Raw genomic sequence first — 25,979 nt, forward strand, 5'->3', positions numbered from 1 at the left:
CAAACATAACAGATATCAAAATCTTAGGCACTTAAACTTCATGTTTCAGTTCATCTTCTACTTTCCAAACATTAATTTTTGAGCTTTCAATACACTGACTGCTATCCAAGTGAAGCATATTTAAGACTACAGAAATGAACACATTTACGGTTGCCTGTTCATAAGCTATGTTTCTGGCATTGGGCATTCAAATTAACAGAAACAGATCTTGTGTTTGCAGTAAATTGCAAATGGTTTGTAACCTAGTATTGAGAATTGAGACTAGTTGCCTCAAGTATGTTCCAGTTGAATCTTCATATTCAGACCAGTTCTACTGTTGGTATAATAAGAAGAGTTGGTTCTTATATGCTGCTTTTCTCCACCAGAAGGAATCTCAAAGCGGCTTACATTCGCCTTTCCTTTCCTCTCCCCACAACAGACAGCCTGTGAGGAAGGTGAGGCTGAGAGAGCCCTGATATCACAGCTCAGTCAGAACTGCTTTATCAGCACTGTGGGGAGCCCAAGGACACCCAGCTGGCTAAATGTGGGGAAGTGTAGAATCAAACCCAGTTCGCCTGATTAGAAATCAGCAATCCTAACCTCGACACCAAGCGGGCATGTTCAAGAGTTTGTGACTCATTTGGGTCAGTTAGAACATCTTTTGTCCCATACCAAGTCTACTCCCAATATGTACTTTTCCTATGATGCATCAGTTGCATAACAGACACTGTGATGCTTCCCTAGCAGACATGGTAGATACCTTTCTACAGATTAGAAATCTGTGCCTCAGGGCAGAATGATGTCGTTTCTCATATTAACAGAATTATATTAACAGAATGCAGCCATGGGAATGAGAGGTGAAATATACTTTACCCCTTGCACCATTTACCAACTTTTATCCCATCAGCACTCTTTCTAAAGCTTAAGTGCATTGTTAAATGGCTATTCCCAACTGATCATAGAAATATATCTATGGCCAGTCTTTCTACAGGTGTTAAATAAGACAACATGCTTTAGGATGCTTCGGGCTGATCCTGCGTTGAGCAGGGGGTTGGACTAGATGGCCTGTATGGCTCCTTCCAACTCTACGATTCTATGAACACATTCTAGAAAGATGCTCTTAACTTTAAAAAAAACCTTAAGAAACTTAAGCATTTCTGTGAAGAACAGCATTCTTTGGTAGAATGCAAAAGATATAAGAGGGGCTAGGTGAATGTGTAGATACTAGAGCAAAGGTAGTTCTAGCCACTGTATAGCATTACATAAGAAACATTAATATTAGAATACATGAGTTTTAAAATGCCCATTTCAGTTCTACCTACAATCTGCTTTACTGCTTTGGAGTGAAATATATCATTTAAATAGCCATATTACCAGAGTTCTAGCATCTTGTGGCGCAGAGTGGTAAGGCAGCAGAAATGCTGTCTGAAGCTGTCTGCCCATGAGGCTGGGAGTTCAATCCCAGCAGCCGGCTCAAGGTTGACTCAGCCTTCCATCCTTCTGAGGTCGGTAAAATGAGTACCCAGCTTGCTGGGGGGTAAACGGTAATGACTGGGGAAGGCACTGGCAAACCACCCTGTATTGAGTCTGCCATGAAAACGATGGAGGGTGTTACCCCAAGGGTCAGACATGACTCGGTGCCTGCACAGGGGATACCTTTAACTTTACCTTTACCAGAGTTGCGTATCAGCTGTGTGTATACCACAATCGATCATAGCAAATAAGTGAATTGTCACCCATGAGTGACTTGTTTCCATGATCCTAAAGTGTCCATGACAGTCTGAAAGGTATTGCCTTGTACGGCAGAAAATGATCCAGACAAGAGCCTTCAACTGGAAGCCAGAATCCAGCAGCACAGATATCCAGGATAACTTCCTCACTTCACACCTCCACCTATTGGCTGCATGTAGTTACATTGCCAACCTCACGCTTTCATCTCCCTGCCCCTCATGGGACTGAGGGCTGGGCAGCGGGGTGAACGCAGTGAGGCTGGTGATGTTAGCCACATGCTGCCTTGTAGGACATCATGAAACCACTAGTGCCCCTCCCATTAGTTAATGCTTAGTCAACAAACCCACACAAGAACAGTTCTTATTCTCTATGGAAAACCTGCTCATGAACATCTGCCGTCTCTCAGCTGCACATTTTGGGCTGATCAAGAATAGCCTGGCTCTCTTACAAATGAGTGCCATCCCAATGCCCTTTTGTCAGAATCATGAAAAGGATGTCCCAGCAGCTCTTGCTTGGCTTCAGGAATGGACTAGACCAGCTTAACAGCCATCTCCTGAAAATTATAATTATTGATGATATTTCACTCTATTATCACAGCCTCACTCATATATTTAGCCAGGCCTTACAATACAGTGATGAATGTACCTCTCTTCAACATCTTTTAGTGATGCACTTCATTATGAAACCTCATGATATAATAATTTGCAGATCTACCACAGCAGCATCAGATTGTCCTGCCAATTTGCAGTTCAATACATTTTAATTATGGAAGAAAATTACAGCTAACCCATTCAAACTATAGATTAAATATCTTAAAATAGGACCTCTTTTTCTATACCTGAATGGCACAGTATGATATGGGATGGGATGCACCCCAGGAAACAGTATATACTGCCTGTTTGCACAAAGACAGAAGCAGGCTCTCCTTGCAGTACAGGATAATTCAAAGGAAACGTGTGCTTTTTAGCTTAACAGATTGAACTCGTGGACAGAATAACATACCAGGCTCTGAGTCCAAGGAATAAACAAGACAAATGTTGTAGGCCTTAAATTACTCTCATTCTTGGAATGGAGGTAAAGAGTGGCCCTAGCAAGGACATCCCAGAGAAGACCACTGCTTCCTCTTTGTCCAGATGTCTGGACGGTGCATTTCCACATCAGAGATTCGAGTGGCAGCCACCCGACCTGTAGAAGCTTACAGGATGTTCCATCAAGTTCACAGCATTACAACAGTAAGGCCAGGAGAGGTGGTATAGACTATTCTTTCCCCCCCCCTCCATAAATGGTGTGGGTTTTTTACAACTATAAAATGTACTGCTATTTAGGAGTCTCTTGCCAGAATACAAGCACATGGCATAAGGACCCATTTTAGAAGCCCTAGAACACATGCACCACATGCCAGAGATGGAGATAATATAAGCTTTGGAATCTCAGCAGGCAAACTAGCTATATCTAACAATAAAAAGTATGTAGCATGATAGCTTTTAAAACCATCAATACAGAAAAGGGCCAGAAGCAGAACCCCACTATAATGAGGTTAGAGAACAAACCAATTCAAAAACCAAGTTGTGCTTGACAGGGGTAGAGTCAACCCTGGAATTATTGCCATTCCCATGGCATCCAGTATTAGGGTACATCTTTGTCCCAAAAATAAGGATCAAAAGGTGCCAGCTCCTGTGAAAAACTGATACTGGAACACTGGGAGTCCTGGAGGGTCCTACAGCAGCTTCACTGCAATAAATGCAAACCATCCCCTGGGAGGCAGTTTAAACTAAATGCACAGTCAAAGAGGCAGAACATGCAGGCATCCCTCCACACCCATGTTCTACAGGAGGAGCAGTGCAATTAGGCACCTGTGTCTGGCCCTATCTTCTCCAATATAAATTTGTTGACATCTGGAAAACATCTGCTGATTAGTGTTAATGTATTATCATCCCTAACCCTAATCTCAGGCCTCTGAAGTGGGAGTCTGTTCCTGTCAATCACTGCTACAGCATGTTGGGTGTTGTTCAAATTTCTTCTCTATTCTTCTTCTTCCTCCTCCTCCTCCTCCTCCTCTTCATCATCATCCTCATCATGGCAATGTGTGATCTCTTGGGGAGCTTGAGGGAAGAGATTAGGAGGTTTGATCTCACTAACAGATCGGGTCAACTGGTGTCGTTTGTCAGAATCCACTGAAGTGCGGTTGCGTGTGGCCATTGGTGATTCTGTCTCGTTGACATCCACATGAGTGTGCTCCACAGTTGACTCATGTGGCATCTGCAGAGGGAGACAAAGTAAAGAAGCTCTTGAACAACGAACCAAAGTGCTGGTTTTATCATCTGCAGATGCCAACCATCGTGTACAATATTTACCACTTCTGTTAGACCAATAGCCTAAGATGCTTCTTCATCCCAAACCACTCAGTATGCCGTGGAATCATAAAACTTGTAATGCAACGAAGGAAGACTCAGCTACTAACAGATTACATGCAAGAGCTTTTCATGTTCATCACTACCATTGTTTAGAAAACTAATCCAATGAGTGCCCCAGAAGATGGTACTGATATTGGCCTCATTACAGCCTGTGTGGCTGTTCCTCTAATTATAGTATTATGTCTAATCTACCACTCTACCCCCACAATCCTAAAAAGAGAAAACCCTTATCTGAACATACTGTGTGCATGTGATGGCTAGTGGAAATAACTTAAGAAAAGGAGCTGTGGGGCACTCCGCTAGTTAAGAAGAGTAGGTTTCCATAACCAACTTTTCTCTCCCTTAAGGAGCCTCAAAGTGGCTTACGATCACATTTCTTTCCTCTCCCCACAACAGGCACCTTGTGAGCTAGGTGGGGTTGAGATCTAAGCGAACTATGACTGGCCCTAGGTCACCCTGCAGACTCCATGTGGAGGAGTGAGCACTCAAACCTGGTTACCTTGATTAAAGCCTGTCACTGTCTTAACCACTTCACCATGCTGGCTCTCAGTGGGAAAGGCAGGAACGGAGAACCTGTAATCTTGCAGTCAGGTACTTAAAATTAAGATTTAATTCCCTCCTTCCTCACAGTCTATGCCAGGGGTAGTCAAACTGCGGCCCTCCAGATGTCCATGGACTACAATTCCCAGGAGCCCCTGCCAGCATTTGCTGGCAGGGGCTTCTGGGAATTGTGGTCCATGGACATCTGGAGGGCTGCAGTTTGACTACGCCTGGTCTATGCATTAGCCACATAAAAATGAATTAATATTCCTTGGGATTTAGGAATAACTGGTGCAACTGACTCCTGGATCTACACAGACGAACCACTATACATTTGAAACTGCAACCTGGATTAAAAATCCAAACAAGGGGGCCATCCAAGGCTAGAACAGAAGACACATTTAAAATGATATAGAGGCTGCACATAGTGATGGGCACCAGGAACAGATGTAACACTAGAGCCAGCTGCTGTTTATCCCCATCCCCAATGCCTGCTGCTCTTGAGACTCTGCCATACCAGCACGTATATGAAGGAAACAGGGAGGGAAGACTGGGTGGATCAGTGAACAGCTAGAGAAGAACCACAGCAGGCTGGCAGGTTAGCTGGTGAAGACCCATCAGCCATAAGAAAATTGAAGAAAAAAGTCTCAAGCTGGTGATTTAATGTTTAAAAAGTCTCAAGCTGGCAAGGTGATCTAATATTCAGAACAATATCACAATGGTCAAAACAAATTCAAAACAGATTCCCAGGTATAGTCCGTTTTCGATATCCATCAGTGAATTCTCAATATTGTAATAACACAACTGCTATAGAGGAATTATACATAGTGGTGTTAATATTAATAGACCCCTACAAATTTGAATATTATGCGACCAGTTTGGGATTGAACTATATACCCAAGACATTATAAGAGACTAGTAGGTTATTTCCAACAATCATAAAAACACTATTAGAGAAGATTGAGTTATTGAGAATATTGAGAATTCACCAATGAAGATATCAAAAATGGACTATACCTGGGAATCCATTTTGAAATTGTGTTGAACATTGTGATATCATTTTGAACATTAAATCACTTCGCCATCGCCAGCTTGAGACTTTTTTCTTCTACTTGGCAGATTAGCTGGAGCAAGAGAACAGGGATGGGGGGGGTAATCAAGCACAAGAAGGGTTTACTCCTCCTTTATGAGTTCCTCTCTTGCAACTTTGTAATATGCAAGATACCTTGTCAACTGCCACATTATTATTATTTGAAAAATACATGCGCCACTTCCACATACAAAGCAGCTCACAAAAAATATATATATCAAATGCATACAATTTCTGGATCGGATTACTACCAATCCAGAGTACAACTCCATGGATTTTAGACTCACCAGTACATGGGCAGCTCTGAAGAGATAACTGAAGGGGTAGTATAGGAGGTTGATGAAAGATGCTGCATAAAGGTCTGCGTAGCGCATCACCTGACTGGCAAACAATGTCTGTCGGGACCCACTTCGGAACAGGCTTCCCATCATTCCATAGCACATGTCCATATCATGGGTCACTTTCTACAATAAGAGAGCAAGTTAGAGACATCTAGCAATTCCCTGAATGAGATCTCCCCTTTCTGCTAGGGCTACTCCCACTGAGTTCAGTGAAGTAGCAGCTCCATCAACAAAACCTACTGAGAAACTGGTAGAGCAATTCAGGTTGCTCCTGGTAACAGGTCTATCATCCATCTAGGATCCTAGACCCAAGTTTGGCTAACTTGTGCTGCTGGTGTGACACAATAGGGTTTAATCCATTTTGTGTATGGTGGTATATATGAATTCTGAATTAGGGTTTACATGATAGTCAGTGTTCAGTTGACAAAATGGTGGGTGTTTCATTGGCAAGCAGTCTCATTTTGTGATAACTGAAACTTCCGAATCATTTTCACAGGCTGCCCCACATAAAGTGCTTTGGAATTACAGAAGCATGGCCAAATCAGTCTAACAGAGAAGGGGAACTAATTTCTGTCCCAAATACAGCTTAATGCAGGCATTTGACCTTCTAACAATCACAGCAGCTGATTCCTGGTGAACGAATGGGAAAATCAGGCTATCAATGACAGCTTCCATGGGGGAGGGGGGGGTTCTACTAGCCAGCAGGATCTGGAATATGACTGCTATCACTAGAGATCCACCAGACGGTAGGCAGCTTTTTAGCACAGTGAGGATCCACTCATTGCATGTGAAGTAGTCTCTCATCGACACTCTGCCAGAATGACATTGTGTTAGCCTTTAAGGTGTCACAAGAACCCAGCTAATTTTAGCACCAGCTGCAGAACTCATTTCTATATATTGAGATTCTTATATATAGTAAAAATTCTCTTTAACATTAATGCTTCACCATGACAGTACTGTAGAATACTTCACTTTAGAAGCAGTTTTGCTGAAATTCTAGGAAAAGGAAACCTACCTAGCAAGGGGTTAAAAAGAATTCTGTCCATCAGTACCTTTATACGCCTCTGGATGGAACTGATGTCAGGGCGTTCATTGCTGCTACTATCCAAATGTCTAATTGAAATAGAAAAATGAATTACTGTTGAGCTTACTGAAGGCAAATGCCAGATGGTTTCATTCAGAAAACACCTGTTCAAAAAGGCTTGTTCAGAAAGGCTACTAGATTAGACTCAAATATGTGGTTCTCTCTTCCCAATCCCACCCAGTTTAACACTGAAAGGGTATAGATGCTTTAAAAAAGAAAGAATCCAATCCCTAAATCATGGGATTACATTCCACGGAAAACATTCAAATACTTACTTGTATAGCTCTGCTAAGAAGATGTCTAGACTCTGAAGTTCTTCAAAAAGGGCTGGATAGTAAAGGGTGGATGAGAAAAGTAAAAGGACATCATTACATTGGAAATCAACTAAGGCAAAGCCTCCCTTCCAACAGAAAAGAGAGATGCATATTGCTCAGGAGAGATGCATATTGCTCTATTAGTTTATTTTAAAAATCTGCATTCTGCAGAGAATCTCTCAAGAAAGCTGATTTGACAGTTCAAATAAACAAGAGTGGTGGCTGTAGCTATTAGGCAAAAAAAAGAAGGAACCAATTTCCATTTCACAGAAGAAAAACAAGCCAACCTTTTATAAATTATTAGGAAAGATCTACAACTTTGGCTAGGAAAATTCTTCACAGACTCCAAGATTACAGTTTCTATTCCTGGTTCTTGGGTTTTGCAGCTCTATATACTCCACTATAAGTAGCCTAAGTTACAAATATCAACGGTAACAAAAACATAGTTGGCAGAATGAGTTTACAGCCTCAGCTCAAAGAAAAGAAAAATGCAGAAGAAGAGTTGGTTAGTATATGCTGCTTTTTTCTACCAGAAGGAGTCTCAAGGTGGCTTACAATCATCTTCATTTTCCTCTCCTCACAATACACCTTTGTGAGAAAGCACTGATATTATTGCTCAGAACAGCTCTAATAGGGCTGTGAAAAGACCAAGGTCATCCAGCTGGCTGCATGTGGAGGAATGGGGAATAAAACCCAGCTCACCAGATTAGAAGCCACTCCTCTTAAATACTAAACCAAGCAGGTTCTCAATATGGGGCAAATGGATGGTGGGGGTGAGGTGGGGGTTACTGTGGACCATATGTGGGGCATGGTTTAGGGGAGGGACTGGGGAGGGTGGGAGGGGAATTTTAGATTATTGTTTTATAATTGTTGTGCTCTGCCATGAGCCAGCTGTGCAGGGAACAGCGAAATAAAACAAATAAATAAAATTTGCGGTGATCTACAGCTGTCCCACCAGCTTATATCTGTCAAAAGACTCTCTCTTCATCTCTTAATGTGTATAAATAACCAAAAGGAAAGCAAGTGCTTTTTTGTTTTCCCAGACAGCCTATGCCAATTTAAACTACATAAATTCTCAATGAGAGGCTGGGATAAAGACAGCTCATTACTTACAGCTTTTGTCTGTCCAGACATGAAGCTCCTGTGCCAGTTCTGGAATTACTAAGAAAGTCCTCCAACCCTGACGTTTCTTGGACTTCAGGATATCTCCAAAGATGTGATCTCCAATGTACAAAATATCTTTGCCTTTTGCTCCCAAAAGATCACAGATGGTATCAGAGGAGCCTGAGGGAAGAAGGAAGCTGTCAATAAGAAAAGGCATGTCCCACTATATTACACCAAGTTTTAATGTAAAGGGGATTAGAAATTTCATAAAGGCTTCCACTCTTCGCATGTTCTGGCCATTTACTCCCTAAACAAAGGGTTTAGGGCTGCTTTAAAACAGTATGGAAACACAAGTAAACTAGTAGAAAAAATACCCCACTCATAATTATACTCTGACCCCATAAGTGGCTAAAATACACAAGTTAAGAACAAATGCAACACCCAGAACGTTCTACTGAATGTCGGACTCCAACACAAGAGGGTTCATGCATGGTTCTATCAAAGATATGTCCCTAGAGTGACTTGTGCAGACTAGAATGGAATCCCTTCAAAGTGTGTGCGTGGGGTGGGGTTAAGTTCCCCCAAACACGCAACATAAACCTACTGTGAGCAGGTAGGAGAGAAGGCAGCTTAATGGAGCTCCTGGAGACCCCAATATTGATAACAGCCTGATTGTACCTCTCTTCTGCTGGCAGGCGGCCAGGACATAAGGAGCGGGAGATACTTCTGCTCTCCCCCCCCCACCACCACCACCACCACCACACAAGCCCTGCCACTGTTGCCTCACTTCTTCAAGCAGAGAGAGGAGGAAGAGGAGGATTCTCCCCACCACCACTGAGGCAGTAGCACTTCAGACAGGCATGCCAACACTGCCTCTCTTCTGCAAGTGAGTGAGCAGAGGAAAGAAGAAGCCATCACCAGAGGGTTAAAAAAAACACTAAAGGCAGATCAAACCCCCAAAACTCTTGTCTAATTCATCATAAGAACCAATGTGCTCATTTCCACTTTACCCCCAGAGTAGACAATGCCATGCTGTAGGGGACCTGTGTAGGTACCAATCTTCAACTTGCCAGTAACCTGCAGAGGAAGAGACAGTGAAAACAGATTCCTCTAGCTTAAACATTTGATATACTGTTACTTCCCCCTTCAAGGATCGCTGCCTTGTTGTGGCAAGGGGGCTTGCGTAGTTCAGTGAAGCTATGAGCTATACCGTGCAGGGCCACCCAAGACGGACAGGTCATAGCTGAGAGCTCTGACAAAAGGTGATCCACTGGAGAAGGAAATGGCAAACCACTCCAGTATCTTTGCCATGAAAACTCTATGGACAGTTCCAAAAGGCAAAACGTTATGACGCCGGAAGATGAGCCCCTCAGGTCGGAAGGTGTCCAATATGCTACTGGGGATGAGCAGACGGCTAGTACGAGTAGCGCCAGAATGAATGAAGCGACTGGGCCAAAGCCGAAAGGACGCTCAGTTGTGGAAGTAACTGGTGGCGAAAAGACAGTCCGATGCTGTAAAGATTTTTATTCCATAGGAACCTGGAACGTCAGATCCATGAATCAAGGCAAGCTGGACGTGGTTAAACAAGAAATGACAAGACTGAACATCGACATTTTAGGAATCAGTGAACTAAAATGGACAGGAATGGGTGAATTTAATTCAGATGACCATCAGGTATACTACTGTGGACAAGAATCTCGCAGAAGAAATGGAGTAGCCTTCATAATCAATAAGAGAGTAGGAAAAGCAGTCTTGGGATACAATCCCCAAAATGACAGAATGATCTCAGTTCGAATCCAAGGCAAACCATTCAACATCACAGTGATCCAGGTCTATGCCCCAACCACTGCTGCTGAAGAGGATGAAGTTGATCAGTTCTATGAAGCCCTACAACACCTTCTAGAAGCAACGCCAAAAAATGATGTACTTATCATCATGGGGGATTGGAATGCTAAAGTAGGAAGCCAAAAGATAACCGGGATAACAGGCAAGTTTGGCCTTGGAGTACAAAATGAAGCAGGGCACAGGCTGGTAGAATTTTGTCAAGAGAATACAATGGTCATAGCAAACACTCTTTTCCAACAACCCAAGAGACGACTCTACACATGGACATCACCAGACGGTCAACACAGAAATCAGATTGACTATGTGCTCTGCAGCCAAAGATGGAAAAGTTCTATCCAGTCAATAAAAACAAGACCAGGAGCTGATTGTGGTTCAGATCATGAGCTTCTTGTTGCAAAATTTAGGCTTAAATTGAAGAAAGTAGGGAAAACCACTAGGCCACTCAGGTATGAACTAAATCATATCCCCAACGAATACACAGTAGAGGTGACAAATAGATTTAAGGAATTAGATCTGATAGACAGAGTGCCTGAAGAACTATGGACGGAGGTTCGCGACATTGTACAAGAGGTAGCAACTAAAACCATCCCAAAGAAAAAGAAATGCAAGAAATCAAAATGGCTGTCTGAGGAAGCTTTACAAATAGCTAAGGAGAGAAGGGAAGTGAAAGGCAAGGGAGAAAGAGAAAGATACACCCAATTGAATGCAGAATTCCAGAGAAAAGCTAGAAGAGATAAGAATGCCTTCTTAAATGAACAGTGCAAACAAATAGAAGAAAACAATAGAATGGGGAGGACCAGAGATCTTTTCAAGAAAATTGGAGATATGAAGAGAACGTTTCATGCAAAGATGGGTATGATAAGGGACCAAAATGGTAGGGACCTCACAGAAGCAGAAGAGATTAAACAAAGGTGGCAAAATTATACAGAAGAACTATACAAGAGCGAGCTTAACATCCCTGATGACCACAATGGGGTAGTTACTGACCTGGAGCCAGACATCCTGGAATGTGAAGTCAAATGGGCCTTAGGAAGTCTGAGCAACAATAAAGCTAGTGGTGGTGACAGCATTCCAGTTGAACTATTCAAAATCTTAAAGGACGATGCAGTAAAAGTGCTACACTCAATATGCCAGCAAATTTGGAAAACTCAACAATGGCCACAGGATTGGAAAAGGTCAGTTTACATTCCAATCCCAAAGAAGGGCAATGCCAAAGAATGTTCAAACTACCGCACCATTGCACTAATTTCTCATGCTAGCAAAGTTATGCTCAAAATCCTACAAGCTAGGCTCCAGCAATTTGTGGACCGAGAACTTCCAGAAGTACAGGCAGGATTTCGAAGAGGCAGAGGAACTAGAGATCAAATTGCCAACATACGCTGGATCATGGAGAAAGCTAGGGAGTACCAGAAGAACGTCTACTTCTGCTTCATTGACTATGCTAAAGCCTTTGATTGTGTGGAGCACAACAAATTGTGGCAAGTTCTTAAAGAGATGGGAATACCAGAGCATCTTATTTGTCTCTTGAGAAATTTATATTCAGGTCAAGAAGCAACAGTGAGAACTGAACATGGAATCACTAACTGGTTCAAAATTGAGAAAGGAGTTCGGCAAGGCTGTATACTGTCACCTTGCCTATTTAACTTGTATGCAGAGCACATCATGAGAAATGCGGGATTAGAGGAGTCACAAATTGGGATCAAGATTGCAGGGAGAAATATCAACAACCTCAGATATGCAGATGATACCACTCTAATGGCAGAAAGTGAAGAGGAACTAAAGAGCCTGTTGATGCGGGTGAAGGAGGAGAGTGCAAAAGTTGGCTTGAAACTCAACATCAAGAAAACAAAGATCATGGCATCCGGCCCTCTCAATTCCTGGCAAATAGATGGGGAAGAAATGGAGATAGTGACAGATTTTATTTTCCTGGGCTCCAAGATCACTGCAGATGGGGACTGCAGCAAAGAAATTAAAAGACGCTTGCTCCTGGGGAGGAAAGCTATGGCAAATCTAGACAGCATCCTAAAAAGCAGAGACATCACCCTGCCAACAAAAGTGCGTTTAGTCAAGGCTATGGTCTTCCCAGTTGCAATGTATGGCTGCGAAAGTTGGACCATAAGGAAGGCCGAGCGTCAAAGAATTGAGGCTTTTGAACTCTGGTGCTGGAGAAGACTCTTGCGAGTCCCTTGGACTGCAAGGCGAACAAACCGGTCAGTCCTAGAGGAGATCAGCCCTGACTGCTCTTTAGAAGGCCAGATCCTGAAGATAAAACTCAAATACTTTGGCCACCTCATGAGAAGGAAGGACTCCCTGGAGAAGAGCCTAATGCTGGGAGCGATCGAGGGCAAAAGAAGAAGGGGACGACAGAGAATGAGGTGGCTGGATGGAGTCACTGAAGCAGTAGGTGCAAACTTAAATGGACTCCGGGGAATGGTAGAGGACAGGAAGGCCTGGAGGATCATTGTCCATGGGGTCGCAATGGGTCGGACACGACTTTGCACATAACAACAACAAATACTGTTACTTCTCTTTGATAAAGCACTGTCCGGCTTACATGCAAAACCACATCGTAATATGAGGACTTGCTTTATTATATAATCTTGGGCTTCCATACAAGGTTGATTTCCCTTTCATTCAAAACAGAGCCTCCACAAAGATTTTTTCCATGCTTTCCCCTTCTGTGTGTCATTTCTCACCTCCTCTCCAAGATGAGTCTTAGTAGCTTTTAAAAAATTATATTGCAAGCAGGAGTATTGTATGTTGTTTTAATCAATTTGATATGACATTACTGCCTTGAGAATATTGAGAGCTTACAGCACATTAAATTTGAAATAAAATGTAGAAGCAGTTAAGCTTCTCTGTCAGGAGCACGTAGTTTACAGCCCCCCCCCCCTTGCACAGCATTCTATAACACACAGCACAACCTGTGCACCCATGACTATAGCACAAATGGTGGGTGGAAGTTCAGTGTTAGGTGATTCTGCCCACATGCCAGGTTTAAAATTCAATTTAATTTAGCCCTCGCTGATATGATTCTAAGGCAAGCTCCTTAGGCTAAAAGCTTCATTTTCTAAAAGCTTCCTCTTAATTTAGCATCTTTGTTCAGTTAACCAGCCCTCCACGTGCCAATAGCAGCCTTCAGCAGTTGTTTACAGTCCTTCTTTCTTGATAAAATCAGCCCAAAAGAGACCTCTTGTTCAGTGCCAAGGAGATTTATTGTTTCCTCACCCCTTGTGAGTCAAAGCGTCTTCCTAGTGATCACCAGGAAGATACATTCTAACCTCTTAAATCTCTCATGTCTCTGTCCCCTTCTAGGTGTCAGCTTCTAGCTGGCAGTGTGAGCTGACTATTTAATTGTCTACAGCCCATTAGCACTTCTAAAGCGATGCTAGATGAGGCTGGAAAACACTGGACTTCCCCCCTCCTGTCAGTACTCTGCTGTGAGAAATAAAAACTTCAAAAACTAAAGGAGAAGGTTTTTATACAGTCCAGATCTCTAAAGCACCATCTATTTTTCCAAAGCAACCACCTTGTGAGGTAGGTTAGGCTGGGAGTGTATGACTGGCCAAAGGACACTTGCTTCCATGAAAGATCACAAATTCAAATCTCTATATCTCATATCTTAGTCTAAAATTCTTATAATTATCTTAGTATCTGGTACTATATCCTCCCCCCCCCCCCCCGGGGAAATCTAAACATTCATTCCACATAATACTCACTGTGTCCACCTGTCTCAAGACCGTACCTTCCCCAAAAAAGAGAGGCTTTCGTGCATCGACAAGGATGAGATCAAAGTATGATTGCCATGGCCGATGAGAGCTGCCAGGCTGCAAAAGACCAAACAGAACCATCCCTCTTTTTACCATGAAGTCACATACATTTCATGACTGCTAATGAGTTCACTTTGGTCTCGCTAAGTCCTGTTCTGCAACAAAGGCAAATAGCGCAGATATCACAAAACAAGAGGATGTCAATTACTGAGCTGCCACCTTGACAAGAAAAGCACCATATAACAGATCTAAGCTTATCTTCCCTAAACTTGTCAGAACTGGCTTCCCGGTGCCACAGGACGCCTGTCTGTCTAGCATTTCCTAAGGCTGATGCTCTGAAGGGCAAGTAACAGCTTTTCTCCCCAAGCATTCAACAATGTAAGTGCAAACCAGAGCTTTCAAAATAGAGAATACCAATAAAAAGCTTTCAAAATAGAGGATACCAATAAGGAACATGGAAAATTGAATACTCATAACAACTATTTTTGATGTTAATAGTCATGGAAAACCTTAACACAGAGTGTTTCTTCTGAGGAGTATGGTAGTCTGCTAATCTGAAGCGGTGGAAAGTAGTGATTTGTGGATGCACTACAGTATCATGGTACTTAGCCATACAGGACTAGTGCAGGGATAGAAACAATCCTTTCTCTATCTAGGCAACCAGTTTGCCTCACCTAACACTGCAAACAAGATCCACTTTTCCCACCAGCTATAGCCCTCCCCCAAATTATGTTCTTGAGGGGGGGGGTGTCAGTGGGGTCTCAAGAATAACATGTGTAACAAAATGGAGATTTGCAACAGAAGGAGGTAGCTGGAAGAAATTGCTTTCTTCAATAACAAAATTATTCTTCTGTTACCAGAAATAAAAAAATAAGAGGAATAAATATCTCTGATTAGATGGCACTCAGATTTTAGGAATTCTTTTTTCTTACTGGGGGAGAAACCATAGTACTTCTCTGCTGTATCGTCATCCAAAAACAAACTGCTTAGATTTTTTATGGAATTATTTTATAATCCTACAATGTTTTAATTGTTCAGATATTTTAATGTGTGCTGCCATGGGGACCTTGATGACGTGCAAAGGTGACATAAAAATAATTATCACCAGTACTGCAATAACAGTCCTAAAGTGGCTGAATTCATGTCTCAAAAGTTGTATTTTGCAAACTAGTTAGCATGTTCTTTAAAAGCTACTTTTCTGATCCCTGTGAACCAGGATTTTATGCTTGTCTTCCCTAGAAAAGATATGTATGCTGTTAAAGCATATACCACTAAAAAGGTACTAATCAAAAACGCTTTATCACCCACCTTTGGTCCATGTGGAAAATCAAACAGGTAAGTCATTATTTTCTGAAAGGCAAATTAAAGACAGTATTTTATATTTCAGGTATTTACAGCTACACAAACAGATTTCTCACGTTTCACCACGTTATAGACAGAACACCACTTTCTGAACAAAGCAACAACCACATCAATTAAATTTGAACAGTAATTTCATAACAGTCTTTAAATAAATAGGAAAATTTAGAATAGGCTCTCTGTATTAATTTGCTGGGGAATCTTATGATGAAAAGGTGACGGGACAGAACCTGTTAAATTAGGATTTGTGTGCCTCAAGCTCTTGTTCTCAGGGTGTTAAAACTCTCAGTCCAATCTCCTAAAATAACATTAAAAATAGATGCCCATATTTTAAAAACACTTACATCAGTGTATTTATAATCACTGTTGGTGGCAAGGAACACTTTCCCCACCTCATTCATACGGCTCAACAGCAGAGGCAGCTTCCCCTACAATGACAAAGATTCAAATAAAAGTGAATCATCAGTCAAACACCACAATTAGACAGTTTCTCTTACCTTTGGGAGTCTTTCAGATGTCCCAGTTGAGATAGTAATGTGTATCCTGCTGTTGAATCATATCAAATGATGACCACAGCAGGATTAATATGCTTCTTGAATTGCTACATGTCTCAACCATGTAACTGTCATGGCCCAGATAGGTGTTCTGAGAAACATGTATATATAGTACCATGACTGTGCAGTAGCCAAATTACTGCTTTAATAATGTATCAGGAAGGACATGCTTATTGTTAAATATCAGAACCACTGTTATCATACAGCAAAGTTCTTCCAGTAATATGAGAACAATACTCATAATTTTTAACAATAAGGCATGGTCTCCCTGGCCCTCCCAAAACAGAATTAAAATGAGAGAAAAGGGAGAGAAAGGAAGCCCCCCAAGATAACCAGTGGTACATAGACCAACTTAAAGGAGCCACGCACCCCCAATCACCTTTCAAACACTGGAAAGAACAGGTAGTAGATCCAACCTCGGTAAAGGCCAACCATTATTTCCTATGATCTACCAGCCATTATTTCTTATTGTAAGTAGATCTGTCCTTCAGACTCCAAAGGCCAGGTCTACCACACATAGGACAATGTCTGCAACCTAATGTCTGTTATCTGTCAGGTGAGAGCTCCCTGCTACACTGCAACCAATCTTTGGACCATTTACAATTTTATTGGTGTCCAGGGAAGTGCTCAATATTGGTAATGGCTCTGTAGATACATTCTGAGCAGAACAGAACAGTGGGTGCACTGTAGTTGTACCTGCTAGGCTTATCAAAGTCCCATGAGACTTGCCTAACCCGTGCGATTCCCCTGTGAAGATTCATGGGATTCAGAGGAACTAGAACACAGTACCATGCAGTACCATGAAGGCCCCTCAATGGTACCACAGTGAGGAGTTTTTTTAAATGGCAGCTGGGGAAGGACATCCCATCCTGTGCTCATTAAAGAGTTAAGCTTATAGAAAAGTCTTATGTCAGAATTGTAACTTTGTACTAATGACCAATTTGGCTAGATTTTCAAAACAGAAATGTCAACAGACATTTTATCATGTGTAACCAGAAATCTTATGCTCTTAAAACAAGATGCTGCAGACAGCAAGAGCTCCTTACTGCTTAATTTAAAACAAAATGACACAGATTTTCACTTAGCATGGGATAGCATAGTTCTATGTTACATGATGTCTCTGTACTACACCAAATGGACCATTCCATTAAGAAGGAAGGTACTGTTTCAATTTTATACCACTCAGAATACCAAGGACTGAAAGCCTTTGAAATGTTACCCATATTTTTGCTTTCATGTTGTGTGTCTCAACATGTCACTAGCTTTTTGAGTTTGAGAACATTTTGGAAATGAGTCATGAGCCTTTTTATGAAGTGGAAGTCCTAAGTAGAGTAGAGGTAAGGAAAAATTAGGTGGAAGTGCTAAAGCCAAACTATTCCCTATCAACAAAGGAAAAAAGCTGCCGAAGCAAGCAATACAATCATTTAGTAACAGATAAAATTCTCCAGTGTTTTTTGTGAATGAGAACATGTAGAGCATTATGTTCTGCTTCTGTTATTTTAAGTGTCAGTGTCTTCATTAAAACTGCTGAAAACAATTCAATTTCTTTCATTAAGCCAGGGATCTTCACACTTACATCTTTCACCACATACTTTGCAAGATTCTCAACTGTCTTCTCTTTGAGAGATCCCTGAAACAAAAGTGGAAACCTTATGAGATTATAGAAGTTATGACCTAGCAGACATCTTACTCAGGTTTCATAATGGTATCAGTTTCCTTGATGTCTTCATTCTGTAGAAAGATGCATCTGTGATACCCAAATCAGTTACTCTAAAAATTCTTTAGTTTCTTATATTGAAAAATTGGCTCCAGATAAACTCCTCATAAGGATGGAGAACCCATTCATGATTAAAATAAACATGAGGCAAGGTGCTATTTGTATGGTAAAACTAAGTATTTTCTGGAGGAAATTTAACGAAGAGTAAATCAGCAGAACTATAGTTAACAAGAACATTGAGTATAAGGAAGGATAAAAGTAGATAATACATAGAAAGTTATATTGCAAACATAGATATATGGTAACAAGAACCCAGTAGTATATAAATTTATGTTAAGGTCTATGTTCCCTAATCTAAAATTTCCAAACAGAGTTAGAACTGTTAGACACCAAACTATGGAACCAAAAGCCATTTGAAACTTTTTATTAAGGCAAAGCAAAATAAAACACAGTGTGTCAACTGTTGTATTCTTCAAAACTGTGCATAGATGTTAAGGAAAAAAGGTGGATCTTTTAGAACATGAGCATAGAGCTTCACAAAGTTCATCTCAAGGCAGTAACATTGGTGCTAATAAGAATGCTCTAATAATGTATCTTACATTTCCACTGAATGTTCCTGACAGTTGTTGCTGTCCCCACTTTGCTTACCCCATGCACTCCCTTCTCATGTTATCTAGAACAGTGGTCCCCAACCTGCGGGCCGCGGCCCGGCGCCGGGCCGCGAAGGCCCTGGCGCCGGGCCGCAGCTCCCTCTCCCCGCCCCCCCCGCAGTAAAAAACTTCCCAAGCCGCAAGCTTGCGGCCCGGGAAGCTACTTACTGCGGGAGGGGGCGGGAGAGGGAATCAGGGCCGGGCTGCGCCCGTGCAGGCCGCGCCCGCGCGGCCCGCAGGTGCGGCCCGATCTGCGGGCATGGCTTCCGGGCGCAGCCCGATCCGCGGGCGTGGCCAGAAGCGTGGGCGTGGCCCGCGCGGGTGCGGTCCCCGCGGGCGCGGCCCGATGCCCTGCCGGTCCCCAGCCTAATAAAGGTTGGGGACCACTGATCTAGAACATTCTTCTCCCATATCGTGCAAGCAAATGGGATAGGTTTAGCTACACTAATGGACAATCAAAAAGACCCCTAAGAAAAGCTCAAGTTTCAATCACCTTATAATGAACCCAGTCCACAGCATCTCTCACATCTTGGAACATGCTCCTGAAGGACATGAAGAGGTCTCCATCTTTAAACCCTGTTTCACAGCTATGAGAGAAAGGAAAAAAGTACAGAGGCTTATCATACCGAAAAAAACAGGATGCAGAACTCCAGAACTGGAATTGGCAACACTGTAACTAGCTATAAAGCCCTAGTAGGGTTTAGTCCCAAGGACACCCGCTGGAAGCTCTTATGTATCATTTCAAAGCTCATGAGTAGACAGTAGTATTCAATGTCTTATCAGTCAAGTTCACATGCTTAAAGGGCTGTACTTGATGCAGTGCTGGAGTTCTGTGATTGAAGCTTTAGATCAGGGGTAGTCAACCTGTGGGCCTCCAGATGTTCATGGACTACAATTCCCATGAGCCCCTGCCAGTGTTTGCTGGCAGAGGCTCATGGGAATTGTAATCCATGAACATCTGGAGGACCTCAGGTTGACTACCACTGGTAGCCTCAGGTTGACTACCACTGGTTGACTACCACTGGTACCACTCTTATGTTCTACAGGTGCACTGTTTGACCCCCTCTCTACAACTTTAAGAGGGAGAAGGCACAAAGTTTCCCAACTTGGAAAACAATGGCTGTGTTAAAAAAAAGAGGAATTCTGTAGTGCTGCAGCCTTAATACATAATTCTCTTCCCTGCTTAAGGGACAAAATTCCAGTCACAGAACTACAGTGTCACATGTAGTTGAACCCATCAGTGATTTTTCATCTTAAATAATGAAGCTATGAAAATCCCGTAAAGATTAGATTGCAAAGCCAACCAACACTAACAATGCCTTTCATTCACTCCAAAGTGACAGTTCCATAAAATGTCAGACAAGAAACTTGCATTAATCTATGAATACATACAAAGTAGATATGGCAGAGCATCTTAGATCTCATGATTACACACTCACCTTGCATATCTGTCACAGCTAGTAAAAAAGTCAACCAGACAAGCCAACAAGTAGGTCTCTACAAAGAAGGAAAGCCAAATAAAGGCAATATTAATTGTTAAGTAAAGTAGGGGGTTGCACAATCAATAGAAGCCAAAAAGACACACAATAACTGTCACAGCACAAAATCTGACCTCCACGTTCTCCATTTAGGGTCTCACCTGGTAGGTTGAACAGAGTATTTAGAATATAAAACCTATCAGTGTCATCCCTCTGGATGAATTTATTAGGATACTGCTCTCGGATCTCTGGCCTAAAATACACAAAGGGAAAAGGAAGATGCTACTTAAAGGATGTCTGTGAGATCACAACCATTTTTTTTTACACTTCTGGGACAACTCTTAGCAGAGGTCACAAAGATCTATAAACTAGTTCTGCTTTTCAAAACACTGCTGTAAGAAATAAAACATTGAAACAACATGAAAAAACATGAAGACTTAGTCTGTAATAAACTTCTCAGTTCAGATATGGCTACATATACAAAAGTTATGCAACATAGAGTAAATAACTTCTTTCAGTTCTTCTTTGAGCTCCCTCCTGAATCTCAAGAATCAAAGTAAAAGCATGAACCTGTTTTTGACAAGCATACAATTCATTAATTAAATGGCACCACTCTTATTTTCTTTAAAATATACATTCAGCAACATTTCAGACTAACTACATTTTTCTTGCACTAGCGTATGTGAGATACGTATGTGGAAGGTCTCATCATCATTAGGCAAATGAAAATACATGGGTATTTCTCTCACATTCTCTTGAGTTCCTGAAACAGGGTTTCCAAACTTATACTGGACTTGCTATGGCAAAACTGGGGCCTCTTATGAATGCAGAATACTGAATGTGATTAACAACCATTTGCTACATATATTTATCCTGAAATAAGTTCCATCACACCTCTATTTGAGGTACTCACCCTCTCATGAAGATAAAGCCATGTGCACATACCAAGATGTTTCCATAGGCATCAACTTTCAATAGGTTTCCATAAAGGGAATCAAACACCAGGCCTCTATGAAAAAAATGCAAAGAAGAATATAAGAATGTTGTATCATGTAGTGACAAACAGCAAGACTTTAAAAGATAGTCTATTGGAATGGCATACCTGAGCCAGTTCTATCATGTTCTGTCCAAACTAGAATCTGACCCTAAGGAGGACACTTTGTTGACAGAGTCCCATTGAACTTTTGTTTAGCTGCAGAGGAAAAAATAGTCTGCATTGCCTGGTTTAAAAGTACAATTGATCTGTTTTCTTATATTTAGCTCAGTTATCTCAACAGGTAAGCTGACTTGCACATTCAGTAGGAAACTTACATAGTTTTCAAAACCCAAAACTGAAGCATTCCCACCTAACCCAGTCACTGAATAACTCCAAGACAAGATCTCCCCAGATATTCTTCACTATAAAATGATAAAAACAGACATTCTTTTAAAGCTAAGTGCTAGCAAACATTTATCCTAACTGCTTACAATGATGTTGAAGAATTACTGAAATAATTTATGTAAAGCACTGAACACCTTGAAATGCTATTATTACTGTTGCAAACTAAACCTTTTTGAACAAGTCTACAGAGAGAATTAACTGTCATTTATCTGCCCAATGGTTTTCCAGAAAGAAGAGCCCTTATAGTAAACAGCAAGGTCTGAACTAGTTGTAACAGCAGCAAGACCTGACCCAGTCACATAGGATGTGATTTTAAAAGCAAAAAGAGGCATTTAAGTGAGAAGTAAAGATCTTCCCCAACCTGTTGCTTGTTCCCAAAGTTTCTTTTCCTGAATTCTTTCCTCCACAGCTGTGCTCAGGTACTAAAAATAATCTCAGCTAGGTGAAAAGTAACTGCGTAGAAGGAACTGCAGGAAAGCTCAACATCCCTGATTAGCAAACCCTTTTTATCAGAAGAAGAATATTTGGTTCTTATATGCTGCTTTTCTCTACCCAAAGGAGTCTCAAAGCAGCTTACAATCACCTTCCCTTCCCTCTCCCCACAACAGACAAATGGTGAGGTAGGTGGGGCTGAGAGAGCCCTGACATTATTGCTCAGTCAGAACAGCTTTATCAGTGCTGTGGCGAGCCCAAGGCTGGCTGCATGTGGGGGAGTGGGGAATCAAACCCAGCTTGCCAGATTAGAAGTCTGCGCTGCTAACCACTACACCAAGTAACTAGAACTCTCCTTTCCTTGAAATGGGGCTAGTCCATGTTTCTACATATGGAACTTCTACCATGTCTAAATGAAGCAGTCTCAATTCCTGGCAAATAGATGGGGAAGAAATGGAGACAGTGACAGATTTTATTTTCCTGGGCTCCAAGATCACTGCAGATGGGGACTGCAGCAAAGAAATTAAAAGACCCTTGCTCCTTAGGAGGAAAGCTATGGCAAATCTAGGCAGCATCCTAAAAAGCAAAGACATCATCCTGCCAACAAAAGTGCGTTTAGTCAAGGCTATGGTATTCTCAGTTGCAATGTATGGGTGTGAAAGTTGGACCATAAGGAAGGCTGAGCGTCAAAGAATTGAGGCTTTTGAACTCTGGTGCTGGAGAAGACTCTTGCGAGTCATGCCACTCAGCGAAAATTACAGCTTGCTGAGCCAGTGTGGTGTAGTGGTTAGAAACTGATAGACTCCAATCTGGAGAACCAAGTTTGATCCCCCTCTGTTCCACATGCAGCCAGCTGGGTGACCTTGGGCTAGTTATAGTTCTTTTCGAGATGTTCTTGCAGAACAGGTTCTCTTAGAGCTTTCTCAGGTTCATCTACCACACAGATGGGGAGAGGAAAGGAAATGTGCTTGTAAGCCACTTTGAGATTCCATTGGGTTGTGAAAAGCAGAGTATATATATAAAAAAAACAGCTCTTCTTCTTCATGATTAAAATAACCTCCCCATGTTACATTCTTCCCTTTCTCCCCACAATGTATAGTTTGTTTCAACTTACCCATGATGCAACAGTCACATAGTGTGCTTCCTCACCCGCACTCCACATCACTGGTTTCCACTAGTGGGAGAGGATGGGGAACCGAACCACATGACATGAAGAGTTCACATCATGGCAAGTAAATCAACATGTAATTGGGAAAGAGGTGAAAATACTAGACAGGGAGGCAGTTTTGAGCAGCCATTCTACTCCTACTGTTACTTATAGCTTGACCCTCAATGTGAGAGACTGAGGAGGCAGTCAGAACAAGCAAACTACACTATTATTATATTCTCTACTTTCTAATCCAGGGGTCCCCAACATGGTGCCTGTGGGCACCATGGGATTCAAGGGTACCTTTCCTGCCAAGTGTTTTTACAAAGTGGCTGGAGCCAGCAAAGCTTCTGTTCAGCCACTGGAGATTTGATGACTGGTTTCGCAGATGTTTAAAAACATTTGGCAGCACAAGGATCTTCACAGTGTGACTGAAGGCAAACCACAGCAGCCATTTTGTGGTTGACTCCAGCTCCTATGGCAAGCCTTTTGTGACTGCACGTACTATGCTATGTCAGAAATCCAAAAAGTGCCTGCAGGATCAAAAAGGTTGGGAACCCCTGATCTAGTCAGTTAACACATTCAGACAAAGGAAAAACTAAATACATTTAGTACAGGCTAAACAGATCCTGTTTGTCTGTGCCAAGATCTTATAGCCTGATATCAAGTGAAGACTTAAACGGCCCAGAACATGAGCCGACACATGGATCACCAAATGGATAGCCCTGCATGCTAGTAAAGCATGCTTCATCCTGAGATTAGGGCACAAGCTTTTGGTATTTGCTAAAATTTTACTTCATCACTAACTTTCAGAAGTTTTTGCAGCAGCCTGGTAGAACCTGACTACCACCCTGGTATGTATGTACTAGGGGATGCACAAAAATGTGGGCACAAAGCATTTATCCAGCTGTCCCTTCCATTTCTTCCATTCCTACTCCACTGATTTAGTGTTTTAAATGCTCCATAATGCACTGTGAAGATTCTACCATCTGTCTATGATAATTTCTCAAAAATAGAAAAATCATTGTGTGCATTTTGTGGCACTGGAAAAACAAACATATGAAGTAGGTCTATGGAAAGGTGCATTTTAATTTTTTAAGCAGCTTTCCATGAATAGTCTTCAATTTATTTCAGCTTTTGCTAGCATGCAGTAACGTTTTCAACATTCCTTTTTTGAAAGAAACTTCTCATAGCAGCTAGTAAGGTGCTTTCAAAACTGTCCTCAGGAATAGCCTCCAACACAGCAATAAATGGAAGAGGCAGGGGTGATGGCAGCCTAAATCTGTGAATTCTTCTGAACTCCTGACCACGCCCACACTTTTTTGTCCTCCAAATCATTTCAAGAAAGATTTTTAGCAGCCTTGTATTAGATTAAACATAACTTATATCAGAGTGTGGGCAATACCACTGCATGATTTTATATGTTGTAGGTGTTCCAGTTACTCAACGCACTTAATACAAAATACATTTCAGTGAATCTTTCAAGACACATTATTTGCTTGTATGACCAGCCTGGCTCAAGCCCAAGTGCTTATATATAATAAAACTGCATAAATGGAAGCTAAAACTATGTCATTAAAATAGTACAGATCAAATAAACCCTTGAGGAGGTTACAGTCATTTACCTGGTTGGGAATGCGGGATCATAGACAAAACTGAGCAGCTCTTGAGGATATCCAATTGAAACTAATCTCTCAACTGTCAGGTCAAACCCAAGGGATTCATACTCTGGAGACTTATACACTGTGACAAGATTAGAAAATTTAAATTATTTTAGAAAATTCAAGAACCCTAAATAAAATACCCACATCTTAACAAAGGCAGAAAATGTATGTTAATTCTGACTCTCTTCTGTCCTTAACAATAATAAAGTCATCTGCTTCATGTTTCCTAAATTGGTAGGCATTGTGATCATAATGTTTCATCAGAATGGAAGCACAGTTCATATTTCTGCAGCAGAATGCATCTAATGAAATATTAGCTAATGCCCCAAGGAAAACACATTCTGAACAGAACGATCACCTTCAGCTAATTCTACTTCTATATATTAAAAGTTAAACAACCCTACTGGTCCTGCTAAAATGCAGGCCTCCCATGAAAGTGTTTAATGACAATGGTTGAAACTACCAGATATGTCAACTGCCAGGTTACCAAGTAACATACTATCAAAAGCTACATATCAATAAAAGCTACCAAATAACATATTAATAAAAGGTAGAGCAAAATATTTAAGTTGTCTTAGGAGACTTTGTGCAAAAGTCTAGGAAAAACTGTATGATTCAAGATGGGAATCAGTGTTATCTTCCTTTTCTTAACATATTTTGAGGGTTCCTCCATTTTTTCCAGTGGGCAAATAGTGGAAAACTTTGGGGAGTAAAAGCAAAAAAATAACCCTAAAATATTTTTTCTTTGAAATTAGTGAAATGCTGTATGAAATGAATATCTGAGGTCTTGTTCTTCAGTTTTTCCAGTGGAAATTTTGGAGATCCTATTTTTTCTTTTGAAATGAATGAACCATACTTAGATTGTAGCAGTTCACAGTTCACTCTCCCTTTAGTATTGGGTGTATTTGAAATTTGTATAAAACAAAGCATTTATACCTTTAAATATGCCAACTAATGCAATCTTATATGCTAACCCATTATAAATTGTGAATTTTATGTTGCTAAACCGGCAAAATAGGTTTCAGTTTGATAGGAAAGTTAGTATTGCATATATTTACATTTTTTAAGCACAGGGGGAAAGTATGCCAACAACCAATGTAAACTTGCAGCAAGACCTCTAGTGACTCTTCCTTTTTGAAATCCAGCGTGAACATTTGGCATTTCACATTCCATATGGTAGTCTCTGTAGTAAGGTTTTAAGAATGAGAGTAACTTACCACTCTTTTATGCTAAACTTCTTGCTGAAACAATGAGATTTTAAATTCAAAGGCTACAGCCATGAACAAACAAGACAAATCTCTCTACAACTCTGAATAAAGCTCTGAGTTCACAAGAAAACCTTTGGGAAAGGGGGTTAAATCTGATTTATTTATAATTTTTAAACA

The 25,979-nt window shown here is 41.3% G+C and overlaps 1 protein-coding gene across 9 annotated transcripts in view; it reads right to left on the reverse strand.

Moving 5' to 3' along the window:
- Nucleotides 1–2,434: 2,434 nt before the first annotated feature.
- The window catches only part of NT5C2 (5'-nucleotidase, cytosolic II), an 82,641-nt gene continuing 59,096 nt past the window's right edge, over nucleotides 2,435–25,979 (reverse strand). For 5 of the 9 annotated variants that reach the window (XM_077349591.1, XM_077349592.1, XM_077349589.1 and 2 more), the window contains exons 4-18: nucleotides 24,556–24,673; nucleotides 20,884–20,979; nucleotides 20,132–20,223; nucleotides 19,932–19,989; nucleotides 18,986–19,079; nucleotides 17,702–17,755; nucleotides 15,916–15,999; nucleotides 15,521–15,562; nucleotides 14,162–14,269; nucleotides 9,608–9,674; nucleotides 8,607–8,777; nucleotides 7,455–7,506; nucleotides 7,148–7,208; nucleotides 6,042–6,218; nucleotides 2,435–3,969 (exon numbers count right to left, since the gene is read on the reverse strand). In XM_077349591.1, the coding sequence (XP_077205706.1) occupies nucleotides 3,733–3,969; nucleotides 6,042–6,218; nucleotides 7,148–7,208; nucleotides 7,455–7,506; nucleotides 8,607–8,777; nucleotides 9,608–9,674; nucleotides 14,162–14,269; nucleotides 15,521–15,562; nucleotides 15,916–15,999; nucleotides 17,702–17,755; nucleotides 18,986–19,079; nucleotides 19,932–19,989; nucleotides 20,132–20,223; nucleotides 20,884–20,979; nucleotides 24,556–24,673 (1,511 nt within the window). In that variant the 3' untranslated portion in view covers nucleotides 2,435–3,732. Of the gene's footprint in view, nucleotides 3,970–6,041; nucleotides 6,219–7,147; nucleotides 7,209–7,454; nucleotides 7,507–8,606; nucleotides 8,778–9,607; nucleotides 9,675–14,161; nucleotides 14,270–15,520; nucleotides 15,563–15,915; nucleotides 16,000–17,701; nucleotides 17,756–18,985; nucleotides 19,080–19,931; nucleotides 19,990–20,131; nucleotides 20,224–20,883; nucleotides 20,980–21,072; nucleotides 21,163–22,897; nucleotides 22,958–24,555; nucleotides 24,674–25,652; nucleotides 25,778–25,979 lie in introns of all 9 variants that reach the window. The other 4 variants (XM_077349596.1, XM_077349593.1, XM_077349597.1 and 1 more) reach the window with 4 other exon arrangements.

Source organism: Paroedura picta, chromosome 8 (assembly GCF_049243985.1).
Source record: "Paroedura picta isolate Pp20150507F chromosome 8, Ppicta_v3.0, whole genome shotgun sequence".
Lineage (NCBI taxonomy): Eukaryota > Metazoa > Chordata > Lepidosauria > Squamata > Gekkonidae > Paroedura > Paroedura picta.